Genomic DNA, 17709 nt, shown 5'->3' on the forward strand with positions numbered 1-17709 from the left:
TGGCTGTCTGTTTCTAGGTGTAGTGGGCAGACCCTAAGGTGATTTCCCCAGTAGTGTTTGCTTCCTGTTTTTAATTCCTTTATGCAATCCATCCTCTCCCTCTCTCTTCCTTTACCCCTTCTCCATCATTCTCTTATTTTTTTCCTACTCTCCCTCTTCCCCCGCCCTTCTCCTGTGCTAGTTTGACTGAGATACATACACATAGAGTAACCTAATCAAGGGAAGTGATATCCCATCCCTTTGACTTTAATCTGTTGGTTAGGAGCATGTCACTGGTCCTGCCCATGCTGAAGGGCAGAGAGTTATACAAAGGGGTAAATGCCAGAAGGGAGGAATTATTGGGGATTACCACAGAGTCTGCCACACTATGTTACTTGAAACGCCTGAGCTGTTTATTGCGTCCACCAGCAATCATTACTGCTTTTAGTAGATGCTCTTTGTTTTTCACTTCTACAATACTGCTAGTTGGTTGTCAACATGTTGTTCCAAGAAAATGGCTGAACATGTTTTCTAGGATAGTTCAAATCAGATAATTCACCAAGTAGGAAATTTTATTGTTGACTGCAGTGATATTCTCAGCAGAGTTCAAAGGATATTGTCATCTTCTGACTGGAAGAATGCTCAAAGAAAAATAGGCATCTATGTTCTTTTGAGTTAGTATTACAAATTATCTTTGCAGGTTTGAAAGCAATTGTTTTATTATGAGATAATTTTTTGACATTTCATGCATTCACAAAATCTCCTTGGTTTCTTTTATTATTATTTTTTATCAGTTCCTGCCACAATCCTTGAGCCAGATGCTCTTAGAACCGAGGCTCCAGGGACATTAGGTAATGACTACTAAGTCCATGGGCATCTGCTTTTCCTTTTCAAATCCATTTCATCACCATCACAGCCACAGCTTCTCCTGCATCATAAGACTTCTGTGTCATCCTCTATTACTATACAATTACTTCTTAAAATAGTGCAGAGTGTTGGAGTAACTTATTTTTAAGAAAGTCAAACATGAACTTAGTTCAGTATGAATGTCTACAATGTAGTGCATTGGGATTGGTGGTGTATCAACTCCATGTAACTTTTCAATTGGCATTCTTTGTTACTAAGCTTCAAAACCAATCAGGGAGTGCAAAGGGAGGGGCTGCCTATTCTCTGTTCTAGACTAAATAAGTTGTAACAGTTATTATGGTACCACAAAGTTCATTCGTGTATCTAAATTTTTAAATATGCCCAAGGCTAGTAAATTTAAATTATAAGTCTGCTCCTAACCCTCATCACTTTAATGTGAAAAGGGTTTGGAACTTTTTTCATTCACATGTCCCTGTGAGAATCTCATTGAGGTCCATTTGATGTATCAATTTAGATTTCTGTATGATTTTTGTCCCTTAGAGAAATGTAAATGATATTTAAGTCACACTAGCAAAATAAGGGCAAATAATTCAAACTCAAAAGAAAAATTTTCTGAAACTCAAGAAACTGTAAAAGTTAATCCTATCCATAGGTCTGGAACCAAAATGCTATATTAACCTGAGACTTTCTTCTTTCAGCTCCCAAAATACCTCAACGAACTCGTCGTCCACGTCCCAAACCTAAAACCACACCAAGTCCTGACACACCTCAGACCACATTAGGTAAATGTGTCGATCCTGATTAAGGAATCCTAGCCAGGCCATTCCCCGTGGGGTCCCAGGGAAAATCCAACAGCTCATTATGGTCAGCAGAAACTTCTTCTCCAGACGGGGCATCAAGAACATGGTTAGGGAGTCCTGTGTGACAGCTGGGTTCTTCATACTTTGTGAATTAGAATCTGCTCTCTGAATGTCCATTTAATTTACTTCCCATTCTATTCACAGTTTAACTATTGAATATGTGTGTTAGGATGAAATAGCTAAGGAACATGTACATTTGTACAAATGGTAGATTCATTCTTGGTAGTTATACAAGTAATAAGTCATCATAAGAATCTAGGGCAGGGGTCGACAAACATTTACTGTAAAGGGACAGATAGTAAATAGTTTAGATTGTGTGGGCCATACAGTCTCTGTTGTATATTTTTCTTTCTTTCTTTCCTTTTTCTTCTAACACCCCTTTTCAAATGGGGTTCTTAGCTTGTGAATTGTACAAAAACAGTCCATGGGCCACATGCAGCCCATGGGCCATAGTTTGCTGACCCCTGATTCTGAAAACCATCAAGGTGGACTGTAATAGATAGGAAAAACTTGAGCCTTAAAATTATTAGAGATGGTTTCTTTCCAAAGATGTTTTCCAGTAAGATGGACATAGTCTACTTCTTTCCAGTACTTAGAATCAGATCATTGAAAAGGAGTGTACTTCACGGGGACAATTATCTGAATGCAAAGTCAGTGGTGATCCATGCTAAGAGATAAATTGGCATCCAGTTACAGAAGTATCACATTCTCTCATCTCAGGAGTTGAAGAGTGTTTGCCTTGTGCTCTAGAAGCATTATTATCCTAGTAAGACTCCTTTTGATATGAATGTTCTGAGTTTTTATAGACTATTAACATTCCATTGATTTTTCTTATTTTTGGTCAGTTCCTGCTATAATCCTTGAACCAGTTACTCCTATAACAGAGGCTCCAGGAACATCATTCGGTAATGCCACTTTCTGACCTTTAGCAAGTGCTTTCTCTGCTCGTTGTTAAACCCATCTGACTCTACATCATATTAGTTAAGTTTGTTATCTTATGAGAATTGAAGATATGTAAAGCAAGTTGCTTCTTGTTTTAAAGAGAGCCTTGTCTTAACTTTAGTTTGTGATATCTTCTTTCCCTGCAACTTACATTTAAATTTTTCATGTCAATTTGTACTTTTGGCTTTAACCACAGTTCTCTGTAAAGGTGAAGTTCATGTATATTTGGGTATTTCTGGCCCTGTTCTATGCTAACCAAGTTACAGCTTGGTTATATACATCCTATGTACAGCTACCTGTTTATCTGCATGCTGTTTCTGTCTTGTTAACATTTGAGTAATACAGTTTTAGCAGATTATCTGATTGATAATGTGATCAAAGTAGTATGTTTAAATAGGCCCATTTTCGATCTAAATCTGCTCTCTCCTTACTCTCCATCATAGTTTAAAAACTCTGAGAACTCTGAGAATATGATTTTTAAAATAATAATCCTGACTATCTGAATTAATAAATTCACTTTATATGTCAATTTTGCCCCCCCAAAACCTTGAATTACTAAAGAAAATACATTGTATAGTAGTGTGGTAGGGGAAATTTTTCACACTAGAAATATAGTGTGAAACTCAAAAATATTTAGCAAGCTTTGAAAAACTTGAAGATTTTTAAAATGTTTAATTTTTTGTACATAAGCTTTAAAGTACTAAAGGTTATCTTTTCCTACCTCCAAAAACATTCCAGTGGACATGTCATTCACAACACAAATTTAAAACCACTCCAAGTTCAGACGCACCTGAGACTACATCAGGTGAATGCAGCGTCCATGGTTTAAGGAACCTGGAAGCCTGCTGTTGATTGAAAACATAAACCTATGTGCCCATTCAAAAGGGAGTCATGAGGAGCTGTTACCCCCTCAATGCTGGCAAGGAGTTTATGTTTGGAAGAGACATGTAGAATCTCCCCTCTAACTCCGAGTAGTAAGACATAGGTTTACTTCTCAATCTGCAGGCTAGTTTAGCACAAACACTTTTCCTGCATGAGATGCCTGAGAGAACAAGAATAAGGAGGGGTGATTTTGCAAACTCAAGATAGTTTTTTGGGTGGGTAAGCATTATATTACACTCATTTATATAATCTATTTGGGCTGTGGTAGAGCAGGGAAAGAGATTGGGACTTGAAATAACAATAATGTTTGCATGAGTCGAGGTGAGAGTGAATAAAGCAAAGAAATAGGATATGTGGAGAAAGAACTAGGAAGGATAGAGATTCTGTTTCTTCTAGATGGCACGGAGAAAATTTTGTTGATAATTCTGCCTTTGGATAACACTATGAAAAGCTGAAGTTGAATGTCTTACTCAAGGGTCTTATAAGCATCAGAAATCTCTTCTTTCCACACTGGATACTGCTTTCCCACTGCTTAGCGAGGACTGGTGCTATACTGGGTGCCATTGACTGAGTGGCCAGCCCTCACCCAGCCCTCTTGAATGGCTTTGTTTATACAAAATTCACAAGCTCTTTCCAAAGTTTAGTTCTCAGAAAAATCATCATTGTCCTTTTTGGTTATTTGTGCGATGTCTGCTTGGATACTTAGGAACTGTTTTGTAACCATAATTTGATACACATAGGTTATGTTTTGTTTATTCAGCATAGCATCTACAAAAGAGCAAGTTGCTTCTTCACATGCTTTTTGAGAATAGTTGGAAATGTATTTTAAGTAAATGCATAAAAATATTCAGTTAAAGTCTTTCCATATTATAATCAGATCATTGAGCACTAACCAGAAGGACTCTTTTGCCTCTTGTGATACCAAACAGAGGCCAAAGGTGATGACTGCCTTATGAGCTGAAGGAGGCGTGCTGACTATAGTTCAGCCAAGTCTGGGCAAAATGATTTAATTGCCTTTGATCAGGAGTTTAATACATTTATTCTAATATAATGCTGACGAGATTCATTTTGAAGTGAATGTTATAGCTCTTGATATCTTTTTAAAAATTTTTTTGTTTGTTTTATTATTTTAGTTCCAGTCACAGATCTTGAAACAGTTACTTTTAGAACTGAAACCTCTGGGACAACATTAGGTAATGACCCTGTGCTGTTCATGATGCAGTCCACGCAGCCTGCATCACCACAGCTGAGATGTCTTCTCCTTCATCACATGGCCACTGTCATTCTCTGTTACCATTTCATCAGTCACTTCCTTCATCTTAAGAGTACTGGAGCCTCTTAAAAACAAGTTTGCTATTGTTTTTACGAGAGCAAGGCATGAGCTTAATTCAAAACAGTTATCTGCCATGTGGTGCGTTTGAAATTTCCATGCTATCTTGCGTTTCATTGAACCATTTCCCTGCTAAAGCTGAATTTGAAACAAGTTGGGGTCTATACAGGTTGGTCAGCGATAACAATTGCTTTAGTGTTTCTTCGCTCACTTAACTTTCTAGATTTTTAAAGGCTATTTGCATGATACTCTTGTATCTTTTTAGGTGTTTTAAGTAATGATGTGTTTATAACTTGACAAAAAGGAATTTGCCAAAAAAAAAAATGTTCGATGATGAGTCCCTCCCTTCGTGTGACCTAACTTCCCCTCCTTTCAGTCAGAGTTGAATACGCCTTTTTTGTAACTGCAAATGTATTGAGATACAGTCACATACCGTATAATCTATCCAAAGTATATGATAAATGTCTCAGACTATCATCACCTAGTTGTATAATCATCACCACACACAATTTTAAAACATTTTCATTAGGGTACTCCTTTTTAAGCATTTTTTCCAATTTAGGAAGTTCTATGAGTGTCTGATAAAAGTGCTGGTCTCAATGCCCAAAAAATATGCATCAATTTCCCACCCCCACCCCCAAAGTACTTCTGTGATATAAAGAAGCAACTTTTAGCATAAAAGGAGAGGAAATTTCAAATTAAAAGGAAATTTCTGTTCCTCTAGAAAAACTCTACTCAATTTCCAGGACCATAAGACCTAGATTAACATAAGGCTTTTCTTTCTTCAGCTACCAAAACATCAAAACGAATTCGTCGACCACGTCCTAGACCTAAAACCACACCAAGCCCTCAGGCATCTCAAACCAAACCTGGTAAATGTGGAATTTATTGGTTTAAGGGTGAGCCCCAGCACCCCATCCACTGGGGTCTCAAAGTGGTACTGGTGGTGGGCAGTAACAGCCCTTATACTCCCAAAGGTGAAGACATGGGACATCATCAGTAGCATCTATCTCCTCTGCCTGGTTGTCAAAGATAATATGACTGGGTGGGAACTGATTGGTACCAGAATATCTTATTGTTCCCAAGTGAGGGTCTTCTTTGAAGCCATGCATTTCAAATATTTCTTACTGTTAAATTTGATTCAGATGTTAAAGGTGAAACATCATATATAGAGATGTAATATTCAGGCCAAGTAAACAAACAAGTTGTAAATTCTTTCCATATCCCCAGACCTACATTGGCAACTGTGAAGTGATACATCATCTCTAGGAGACTTATTTCATTCTAAAACAGTATAATTGAGGACAAAAGATGCCCCTGCATGAAATGGCAGAGAATAAACATAAGACAGTATGTTTGTGCACGCACAAGGTTATTTCTTGCATGCTGCAAACATTAAGTAATGACCTAGTGAAAGAAAATATCAGGGTGGTCTGGAATAGAGTTAGGAAGGAGTTTGGCTTGGATTAAATACAGGATTTGAATGAGTGGAGGGAAGAATGAACCAAAGAAGGAGGACTGGACACATGGGGGGCTATTGGCAAGAAGGGCACTTTGACCAGAACAGAGAATATTCTGCTTCTAGATGGCCAAGATACGGTTGTTAATGATGAGGCACTTGGAAGGATGCATTGGATCAGCTGAAGGAAAATTCTGAGGATTTGATTCAGGAGCTTGGATTTGATTAAGAGGCATCAACAATCTTTGATTTCTAGTTTTGGGGAGCTTACACTAGACAGCCCACAACTGAATACTATAGAATGAGTGACTATATTTATTCTGCATGCTTACGTGCTTTGGTTTGGGCAGAGTTCTCAGGCTCTTTCTGTAGATGAGTTCTTAGCAAGATCAGCATAGTCCACTTCACATTTTTAATTTTTATAACTGTTTGACACTTATGAACTGTTTATTGCATCTGTGATTACTTAAACATAGAAGTGCTTGATTTCAGCTTCCATGGAAGAAGAGATTGACCATATATTTTTTTCCAAGATAATTCCTTTTTTAAGCATTCATTATGTAAATGTAAAAAAATATTTTCCAGTACAGAGTTTTCTGTATCAGTTAACATCCACTGAACACCTAGAAGAATTTCTCGTTGACCTCTTTGAGATACTCAAACTGATCAAAGCTTAGACAAAGAACAACTACCCAGTGACTATAGTTTGGCCAAGTCTCCAAAGAAAGGCATCTATTCTTTCCCTCAGTTAAGGGGTTAAAATTTTTGTTTCTCTTGAACAACTGATATGCTGTTAAGATTTGGTTAGAATTGAATGCTCTAACTTCTCATACATTTTAAAATTTCTTTGGTTTACTGTATTATTTTTGGTCAGTTCCTGCTACCATCCCTGAACCCAAGGCCCCAGGAACAACATTAGGTAATGATGCATTGCATTTTTCAGCAAGCTTTCTCCTGTTTATTGCCAAACTCAAAGTTTCATCTTGCTTCTTGTGACCTTAGTGTCATTCTTTGGCGCTATTCAATCATGTTTTTCTTAAAATTATGAAAGAGTCTTAGAACAAATTACCTTTTGTTTTTAAGAGATAGTTGTGCATGAACCTAATTTAGGACACTCATTGGCCCATAACCCATGAGAAATTGTCATGTTTTGTTTAAGCAGTGTTTATGGTAAAGCTATTTCACATATATCGCAGGTCTCTATCTTAATGGAGGCACATAAAGCCATTAACAGTCATCACTAGGCTAAGAGGACTTTTAACACATCTACTTTTCCCACTTGTTTTTCTACTTGCATGATATTTTGTTGTCTTTTCCATTTAGATAAATGTGTTCTTATTTTAGTGATTATATTGAAAATGTGCCCAAGATTGAAAGATTAAATTATAAATCCCAGATTTAGCATGAACCTCATTGTTCTTCATTTTCCATTAAAATTTATCAATAGCTCTTAACTTTTTAGTCCCCACTCAAGTTGTCTTATGAGACTTTTGATTATCATTCCAAGTCTTTATTCCTTGAATTAATAAATGATTGCTCTCTTCAAAGACTCTTAATTAATAAAAGAAAATTCATAAAGTACATATGTGGCAAAAATTTCAAACTAAAAAGGCAAATATTTAAGAAGTTATAATAACTTCTAATTTTCTAGTAATAGAAAATCTAGAATCATGTTTTCTCCTGCCACTATTTCCAGAACCATAAATAATGTAGTTATGGAGTAACCCAAGAATTTCTTCCTTCAGCTTCCAAAATTTCACAACGGACACGTCGTCCAAGACCCAGACCTAAAACCAAACCAAGTCCTGAAGTGCCTGTGTACAAACCAGGTAAACGTGCATTCCTGGTTTAAAGAGGCCAGTAGCCTAACCCAACAGGCTCTCAAGTAACCCCAGTGGTTGGAAGTAATCACCAGTATACCCAGGAAGAGTGAAGCTACAGGGAGGTGTGGTTAGTTGTGGTTCCTGCGACAGAGATAATAAGAGGAATACAGTTGGGGAAGGTCTACGGGAACAGCTGTGTGCCTTGTGCTTCTTGTGTGAAATCTTCTCTGTGACTGTACATTTTACTAATTTGTATTTATCTCTTGAAAATGAAACTACATTAGAAAATTTAGGCATATTTAGTTCAAGTAAACAAGCATTTGTTAAACGCTTTCAGTATCACCCAAATCATATTTGCATTTGGGGGGAGGTGTATCAAAGATAAGAGAAATGTTTTAGTCCTCAAACTTGCAAGATGACTGAAAACAAAGCCTTTCCCTGCATAACTAAGATAGAATATAGCATTAGGCAGTATCTATAAAAATAGAAGAATGACTCAAGATGTTCTAGGTTCATAAATATTTAGAGTAGGTAATGATAGATAAGGAGGCAATTGGGGCCCTGAAATCACCATAGTATGTGGATGAGTGGAAGGGTAGGGATGGATAAACTCAAAAAGAATGGACCTAAGTAGAGATCAATTGGAGGAAAGTGTCTGATTGCGATACTGATATAGAAGATGTCCTATTTCCAGGTGGTAGTCAAATTCTTCATTGGGGTGGATCCATGAACTGACAAGAGTGGAGATTCTTAGATGTCTGATGGTGCTGTTAGGATTTGACCCATTATACATTAGAAAACTCCTCTTTCCACCTGAAAGCTTCTTTTATTTGTTTGTTTGCTTATTTGTTTGTTTTTTTCCCCACTTAGAAGAGAGATACCCTATTAAATTAAATTCATCCTGCTGAGGCTTCAGTTGCTTTCCAAAGATGAGTTTTCAGCATGACCCACATAGCCCACTTGGGCTTATTAGTTAGACTCGATAATCAAAGAATTAAGAGGAAATAGGTACTGCAGGATGGCCAAGTTTAGGAGATCAATTGTCTACTTTTTTTCAGTTCAGAAGTTTAAAAAAATTGCTATGTAGTCCTAAGAACTATAATATACTATTAACCTTCATTTTGAAATAAGTGCTCTAGATTTTTTTTTTTTTAAACATTCATTTGGGTAATTTTCCTTAAACATAAAATAATGTTGTATAATAATGTTTTTGGTCAGTTCCTACTGCAGACCTTGAACCTGTTGTTCTCAGCACTGAGGCCCCGATGACAACACAAGGTAATAGCGTGATCCTCACCCAGTGCTTTTCCTGCTCATTGCTAAGTCCATTCCATCGCTGTCATAGCCACAGGTTCTTTTGCTTAATAAAACGCCATTGTCATCCTCTGTCATCATTCCAGTATATCCTTCATCCTCAAAATCTTGAACACTCTGACTCTTAAATGAATTGTCTCTTGTTTTAAGTGAGCTATCCATGAACCTAATTCAGGTCATCTATTGGGCATGCAACCATCTGAAATTGTTTTGTCATCCTGTGTTTTTTAACTAATGTTTTGTTAAAACTGAGTTTTAAAAAAAAACCTCTTAGCTCTGTTGTGGTGAAAGGAGTTTCTTGCTGGATGTAAATTTCTAGTTCCTTTTGCTATCTGATAGATGTTAGTTGTTTGACATTTTAGTTAATATGTGATTTCATTTTAGTAAAATGCCAAAGTTTGCATCTGACACCACCATTATCATATTTTAGCAAAAGGTTAAATTCTTAACCTTTTATTCACTAAATCCTATAAACTATTTTTCACTTCTTGAATTAGGAATTTAATATTTTATGACTCTTTCTCCTGATGAGATTTCAAATATGAAAGAAGACAGATTTTTAAAGTACAGGTGAAAGTTTCAAAATAAAAGTTAAAAAAGACAAATTTCCTAAAATACAAGAAAATCTAATAAGAGCTAGGGCTGGTGTGCCATACTACGCACAGCTTCTGAACTTCAGTCTCTATAGTAACTGAAGGTTTTCTTTCTTCAGCTCCTAAGACACCGAAACGGACCCGCCGCCCACGTCCCAAACCTAAAATCATACCGAGTACTGAGGCACCTCAAATGAAACCTGGTAAATGTGGGCTCCTGGCTAAAGGAGAGAGTCCTGACAGTTCTTGAAGGTCCAGGATCAGTGCTAGTGGTCAGCATTCTAGCCTGTGTGAGCCCTATGTGGGCACAAGGCAAGACCCTGCTGCTCCCATCACTGAGTCCACAGAGGAGAATGTGGTTGGGGGGAGGCCCAGGTGGTAGCAGAATTCCTTGAGCTTTCTGCATAAGGACTTTCTCTTCATACATTTTATTTACTTTTTTTGTATTTCAGCCCATTTTTCTCTATAGATAAAATGTCTTAAATAGAACCCGGCATCTTTATGTTAAGAAACAATTTTAAGTGTTTTCTATCTCTCTAGAGTCACATGAGCAGCTGTGACTATCATAGAGACTATCATAGAAGGAGGAAGCTTGTCTTTACTTCTCAATCTGTAGTATAGGCAAGGTTAAACCAGCCCCAGTATGAAATAGAGAATGAACTAAGACAATGTGTTTGTGCAAATGCAAGCTTATTATGAGTATAAAGAGAGAAAAGTTTGTGGTGGTCAGGAATAAGGAGTTGAAAATAAGTTGGTTCTTAAAATCACTGTAATATTTGCATAATAAGAAGGGTGGGGAGGGACAAGGCAGAAAGGACACGTGCAGCGGTCAACCAAAGGGCACAGTCTACCTAGAGCAAAGAAGGTGCTGTTTCTAGCTGGTGTTGATGGTGCTGCTTTTGGAAGGGTCCATAAGAGAAATTGAAGAAAGTCCTTGAATGTATGATTCTGAAGTATGTGATCCAAGAAACATCAGCAGTCTCTCCTGTTTATAAAGGGTACTACATTTTTGTGATTAATTCAGAGAGCTGCTGTCTTGGGTACCACACACTGAATGGATATCCTTTATCTTGATTTTTTGAGTGCTTATGCTTTAACTGATGTGTCATCTGATTTCCAAACATAAGTTCTCAGCAAGATAACCATGGTATATCTTGCTTGTTCTTTGCTTTGCCTCCTTTCAAACTTCTAAGCTATTTATTGTATCTACCTTTAGATATGCTTTTTTCTTAGAGCTTCCAGGGAAAAGCCAACCATTTCCAGTAAACTTTTATAAGATGTCTCAACGAGTTTCCCAGGACCATCTTCTACAATACTTAGAATTAGGTACTCAGACTCCTAGGAGAATATCGTATTGATTACATTGAGATGCTTGCCAGAGTGTGTAGGCTTTGGCTGACTATCTCATAAAAGAATGTTTACCCAGCTATGGTATGAAAAGTCTTCAAATAACAAGTATTAATTTCAGAATTTAAAAAAAATTGCCTTACATTTATTGAAGCAATATTATACTGGTAGCATTTAATCTACTGACTTTTCCCAAGTGTCTAAACTATCTTTTATTTATTTCATTGCTTTTGATTAGTTCCTGCTACAGATCTTGAACCTGTTGCTCTTAGGACTGAAGCTCCAGAAACCATGGGTAATGAGAACATGTATCCTTCAAATAGTGCTTTTCCTGCATTTCTCCTGATGTCATATTCACCCCGTCACCATTGTAGTCACAGGTTCTCCTGCATCTTAAGACCACTCTGTCACTCTGTTGTTCCATTACATGAGATTATTCTAGGATCTCTGTCAAGTTATCTTTTGAATTGAAGAGAACTTTGCATGAACTAATTTTAGGACATCAAACTGCCATGTAACTGTTCAACTTTGTGTTATGTGACCACATGCATGTGTTTAAACTGTACTGACTACTTCAAGTTGTGCTTCAAACATGAATCTCCATCTATTCCTTATTTACACATCTTATCCCTCATCAATTATGGAAATGTCAAGTTTCTTCACTGCTATTACTTTTTATTGTTATAGGATCTTTGTGATGTTTTGATGGATCTGTTATTTCAAGGAGTGATAAGTCCTGAAAGTATAAATGATGGATGCTGACTATCCATCCTTTATGATGATGGGGTTAGCTGATTCCTCCTTTTCTAATACAGTTTAAAAGTGTTTCTTAACTTTTAATGAGTCAAGGACCATTTTAAGATTCTGATGAGCATGATCTATTAGTTACACATCCCTAGTTATGTTTTCAAACATATGAAGTCTTTATTGCACCCCTACTTATTTGAATAGTAGGCATCTATCTCAACTTCATCAAAAAGACAAATAGACTGAAACATGATTTTGAAGGAATGTTAGAAAAGTATGTATTGTATGAATGTACAAAGAGCTTGTTTAGCACAATCTTCCATACTAGCAAAAGCCAGAAAATCGAGCATCTAGAACTTCTTATTGACCACATAGTGATGGTCTAGCCGAGTCATGTGGCAAATCTCTCCTATGAGACTTACTTTGCCCCAATCTCCAAAGAACCAAGGTCTATTTTCCTTCAGTTCTCAATTTAAAACTTCACTTATGATATAATCTTCAAGTTAATTTCTAAAGTCTCTTTGATTTATTTTTTTGCTTTTGGCCAGTTCTTACTACAGTCATTGAACCTGCTACTCTTAGACCTGAGGCTCCAGAAACAACACTAGGTAATGATATTCTGTGTTCCTCAACAATGTTCCCCTGCTCATTATCAAGCTCTATTCCATTATCATCACAATCACATTTCATCAGCTTCATAAGACTGTCTTGTCATCCTCTGCCATCACTCCATTTTCCTTCTTCTTAAGAGTATACAAGACTCTTAAAAGAAGTTACCTGTTATTTTTTAAAGAGCTGTACACAAATCTAGTTCAGAATATCTGTCTACCATGCAATTTTATTTGACTTTGTGTCATTTACTTTTTTTGTTTTTTGGTATGCTGTATTGCCAGGGTCACATTTCATTCTTTTTCCCCATGTGTCTTGTTGTTGTAGCACCACTTGTTGAATTTTGGTTTGCTTGCTTTTGTTTGTTTGTTTGTTTGTTTGCTTGTTTGTTTTTTGTGTTTGGGCAATGCATGGGCCAGAACTCAAGCTCAGGTCTCCCATGTGGCAGACAACAATTCTACCACTGAACTACCCTTGTGTCATATACTTGGGTCTAAACAGTGCTCACATTTATGGATGAGTTTCAAGCACAGTTGGCAGTGTCTATACCTTATCTGGACTGACTAAACTATAAGGATTCTTATGGTATCATGGGTTCTTTGCCATATTTAAATTTCTTAATATTAACTGACAACTCTACCACCCAGTGTTTGGCAATAGATCTTACCTCTTTTTGAAGTCAGAAATGTATAAGACTCATCTCTCCTTGACTTAATTTTACATCAGTTTTATCCCTCAGGAATCTTCAGTGATTAAAAAAAAATAAAGAGCAAATATTTTGATCTTAAAAGATATGCCTTAAAATTTAAGGAAAACTACTGTGTCTTAGAAAACTTTGAGTATTGTTTCCAAAGCCACAGTGTAATCCAAAGTTTCTTCCCTCAGCTCCTAAAACAACACAACAAATACGTCATCCACATTCCAGATCTAAAATCGTACCAAGTCCTCAAGTACTTCAGACCGAACTGGGTAGATGTGGGATTCCTTGGTTTAAGGGTGAGCCCCAGCAACCCATCCCAGCGGGTTCCCAAAGCAGTGTTGATGGTGGGCAGTAACAGGTGTCATTCTCTCTAAGTGTGAAGACATAGGGCATTGTCAGTAACATCTCCTCTGCCCCATTGTCAAGAATATGACTAGGTGATGGGTGAGAGTCATCTTATTCTGAGATTCTTCTTTGAAACTATGTATTTAATATATCCTTATTGTTAAATTCCAGTCAAATTTTAAAGGCAATGGGAAGTAACAGTTGACATATTTCCTAAGAGAGTCCTGAGGTATGGTTAGCAGCTGCTGGAGGAGACTTCTTAGTGCCTGCGCTCTTAAGTGACTTGGTTTGGATGAAGTTGTTGGTCTCTTTTTAAAGATGAGTTAGCAGCACGATTGGCATAGTTGCTCAAGTTCGTTTGTTGCTATCTGCATTTGAAGACATCTATTTATTGTAGCCATTGTTACTTGTAGTATTTTTTCAGCTTCCAAGACATACAATGTTATTTTCATATATATTGCCTGAGTAGATTTTTTCAAGGCAAATACTTTCACATGAGCTAGAATCAGAAAATCAGACACCTGGAAACCTCTTGTTGATCACCCTAAGCTGCATAGTAGAGGAAAAAGGTTTTGACTCTCTTCTACTATGAATTGTACTCAGCGATGATGTGACCAGATTATTTTCAATCAATTCAAAAGTTTAAAACAATTGTTTGTCTCTTGAAATTAATGTTTTAAAAGAAAAATCAAGTCTTTTCATGTGTTTTGAAATGTTCTCATGTTCATTTTGTTGTTTTTGGTTAGTTCCTGCTACAGATTTTGAACCTATTATTTATAGTTCTGAGGCTCCAGGAACAACATTAGGTAATGACTTTTGTGCCTTTCTTTAATGCTTTTTCTTGCTTGTTAAAAACCCACTCCACTGTCACGGCCGGAGTTACTCATGCTTCCTAAGACTGCTAATGTCGTTCTATCTCATATTTCATCTTTAAAGTAGTCAGGATTCTTACTTTAAGAAGTCACCTATGGTTTTTAACAGATGTCCCTGGTCTAGTTGAGGACATCTATCAGCCAAGAAACCCCCTTTAAAATTTTACCATATGGTTTACTGTTAAATATGAAGTCCAAATTGATCCCCTTCCATTTTGTATTTAACTCTATAAAGCTACAACAATTAAGTGACTTGAAATTTTTCTGGGCAACTTATCTGTGTGATATTCTCATTACTCCTTTCTATTTTAGGGAATGAGGTATCTCTGTTATATTATCTTAAAAAATCTTTCCCTGCAAATGCCCAATCCTAGTAAATAACAGCCTCCCTGCCATTGATGAGCTTGGCCACTTCATCTTTTCCACCATAGTGTAGCGATGGTTCTTAATCTTTGCCAATTTGGGGTCCCTCTGAATATCTAATTCTGCACCTTAATATTCATTCCTTTAATTAACAAATGCATTTTATGTTTATTTTGATTTCTAAGGGATCCACAATGATGATAAGGAATAAAATAGATTATTAAAGTAAAAATTTTCAATTTTAACAAGTAAAAATTTAAAAACCTAACATAATTTAGAAAATATTAAAAACACTATAGCAACCCAAGACTTTCTTCCTTTAGTTTCAAAAACATTGCAAAAAATAAGAACAAAAGAAAACACTCTGCACCTCCACCCTCTGCAGCTTGCCGCCTCCTAAAATTTCTTCGAGGAAACCAGGAAAATCAATGGCTTCTCGTTTAAGGAGTCTTATCAGCCCATGGCAGCGGTGTCCAAGGTGACTTGCTAACCTGCTGCCCTTCTCTATGCACCCTAAAAGGAAGGTACAAATAGTGGTAAGCATCTCTACAACTGCAGGGTTGACCAGAAGGTTCATGATTAGGGCAAGCTGTGGTAGCCAAATTTATCATGTGGTCTGCTTAAGGATTTTCTTTGAAAAAGAATGCATCTTAGTCAAATCTCTTATCATTCTGTTCCATTCATCTGTTCTTAAGTGGTGCTGCTTCTTTGGTTTAAGTAAACAAGTATTTCCTTGCCCTTTGTGTGTCCCCAGCGCCCTATTAGCAGTTTGTTCCAGTAGGGTGAGGAGCAGAGGTGGAGATCAAAAGTATGTGCATATTTTACCTCTTAAACAGAATATAAGGTAATTGTAATGCAATCGTCCTTCCAAGGAAGGACGATTAAGTCTAGGTATAAGGCTATCTACTTATATGAAGAGCAGCTTGTTTAATTGAAGGGTAAAAAAACACATAGAAAATATTTAAGGAGTTAAGGATCAGTGTGGACTGATAGAGGGTAGTTTGGCTCTGAAATAACTTCAGTTGGTATTAGTGGGGGAAACAAAAATAAAACAAAAAGATTCAACACTTGCTGAGGGTAGCCAGGTTAAACTAGAATATAGAAAAAACAAAAAACACACTTAGATGATATTCAACATTTTGTTGATGGTATTATCATGAAATCAGCTGCAGTAACTTCTTAGAAAGGTTGAGTGGGAATTTAGATTCAGATACAATAGTCAGGAGAAACCCAATTTTTCCAAATAGGTTCTAACTTTTTCCAGAAGAATGCTGCAAATCAGAGGTCAGCAAACTTTTCCTGTAGAGGGTTAGATAGTAAATATTTTAAGCTTTGCAGACCATTCAGTTCCTGTCACACTACTCAATTCTGCCTCTGTAGCTCAAGCAACCAGAGACAATATGTAAATGATATATATCATGTTAGTTCATGCATGTGGCTTTATTGATGTTGAAATTTGAATTTCATATGATTTTACTCTTAATTTTATTTTCAATCATTTAAAACTACTTTTAGCTCAGCCTAACAAAACAGGCGGAGGGTTGGGTTTTGAGAACCATAGTTTACATATCTATGCTTTAAATAATGCATGCTCTGACTGATTTTCCATTACTCTGAAATTTTAAGGATCTACATATTTGACTTCATTACTGCCTCTGCCTAAAACCTATTGAATAAATTACCGACAATTACTTTGACAAGTAAGATCTCCATTTTTCCAGCTCCCACTGAGCTGTAAACTCTTATTTTGAAACCAGTGACATTACCAAGTCTAGAAATGTAACAAAGTCAATCAGGTAAATAGTTGTTTTATCTGTCTGGGTACACTGTGAGATTCAGGGTACACACAGTACGCCTCTAAGGGTTGTATTTCCAAATAGAAAAAAAATGCAAAGGAAATACACATTTTATATCTCTTTATAAATATTGTATAATATCTTTCCTATAATTGTATATTGATATTAATTTAGTAATACATTTATATCAACTGTGTTAATCAACTATATGAAAATACTGATCTTCCATTGAGTTATCCTTGTATCATTTTAAAGAATAATTCACATATCTGACCAAGTGTTGAACAAACCACTTACAAGAACTGATTTTCCTCTTTATCCTTATTTTTCACTAAGAGTAGAAAGTTTTGTGGCTCTCTTTAGTGGTCAGTTAAGTTTGTGCTCTTCCATCTGTAAAGAATTCTAACTCAGTTTGGAGCATCAAGAAGGAAGAAAGTTCTCACTTTGGGAAAAATAGCAAAACTTTACCTTACACAGTAAGAGGCTCAACATGCTGCCCTTCTAAATTGAAAATAAATCTTTAAAAACATTATTAGTAGTACTGTTGCTGCTCCCTGAGATTTATTTTGACATATTTGGCTATTTTTTTTCTAGTATAGGATTTTAATTACTTTTCATCTCTTTTGTCCATTTTAGTGCTCATGTTCAAGGGACGAGGTATGGTGGTTAATGGTAACCTACAACAATTATAACATTGTGAATTCAATTCTGTTAATGTAGCATCCATTGGTATTAACAATAATATTATCATCATAAGAACTAGCCCTGAGCACTTACTAGCTGCAAGGCCCTTTTCTAAACACTTAGCGTGTATTAATTTATTTGATGCTTATAGCACCCCATTTTTTATCTATCATACTAGATTGTGTTTTTGCTAGTTT

At 36.4% G+C, this 17709-nt stretch overlaps 1 protein-coding gene across 32 annotated transcripts in view; it reads left to right on the forward strand.

Moving 5' to 3' along the window:
• ABI3BP (ABI family member 3 binding protein) overlaps nt 1–17709 on the forward strand; it is a 245285-nt gene that overhangs the window by 164231 nt on the left and 63345 nt on the right. For 16 of the 32 annotated variants that reach the window (XM_077118544.1, XM_077118546.1, XM_077118549.1 and 13 more), the window contains 12 exons: nt 774–830; nt 1545–1628; nt 2552–2611; nt 4664–4723; nt 5649–5732; nt 7194–7238; nt 8065–8148; nt 9361–9420; nt 10169–10252; nt 11635–11691; nt 12692–12751; nt 14544–14603. The exons of 7 other annotated variants lie outside the window; for them this stretch is intronic. In XM_077118544.1, coding sequence (XP_076974659.1) covers nt 774–830; nt 1545–1628; nt 2552–2611; nt 4664–4723; nt 5649–5732; nt 7194–7238; nt 8065–8148; nt 9361–9420; nt 10169–10252; nt 11635–11691; nt 12692–12751; nt 14544–14603 — 795 coding nt within the window. The remainder of the gene's footprint in view (nt 1–773; nt 831–1544; nt 1629–2551; nt 2612–4663; nt 4724–5648; nt 5733–7193; nt 7239–8064; nt 8149–9360; nt 9421–10168; nt 10253–11634; nt 11692–12691; nt 12752–14543; nt 14604–17709) is intronic. 9 more of the 32 variants (XM_077118548.1, XM_077118555.1, XM_077118562.1 and 6 more) reach the window with 6 other exon arrangements.

The sequence above is a fragment of the Tamandua tetradactyla genome, chromosome 10, assembly GCF_023851605.1.
Source record: "Tamandua tetradactyla isolate mTamTet1 chromosome 10, mTamTet1.pri, whole genome shotgun sequence".
Classification (NCBI taxonomy): domain Eukaryota; kingdom Metazoa; phylum Chordata; class Mammalia; order Pilosa; family Myrmecophagidae; genus Tamandua; species Tamandua tetradactyla.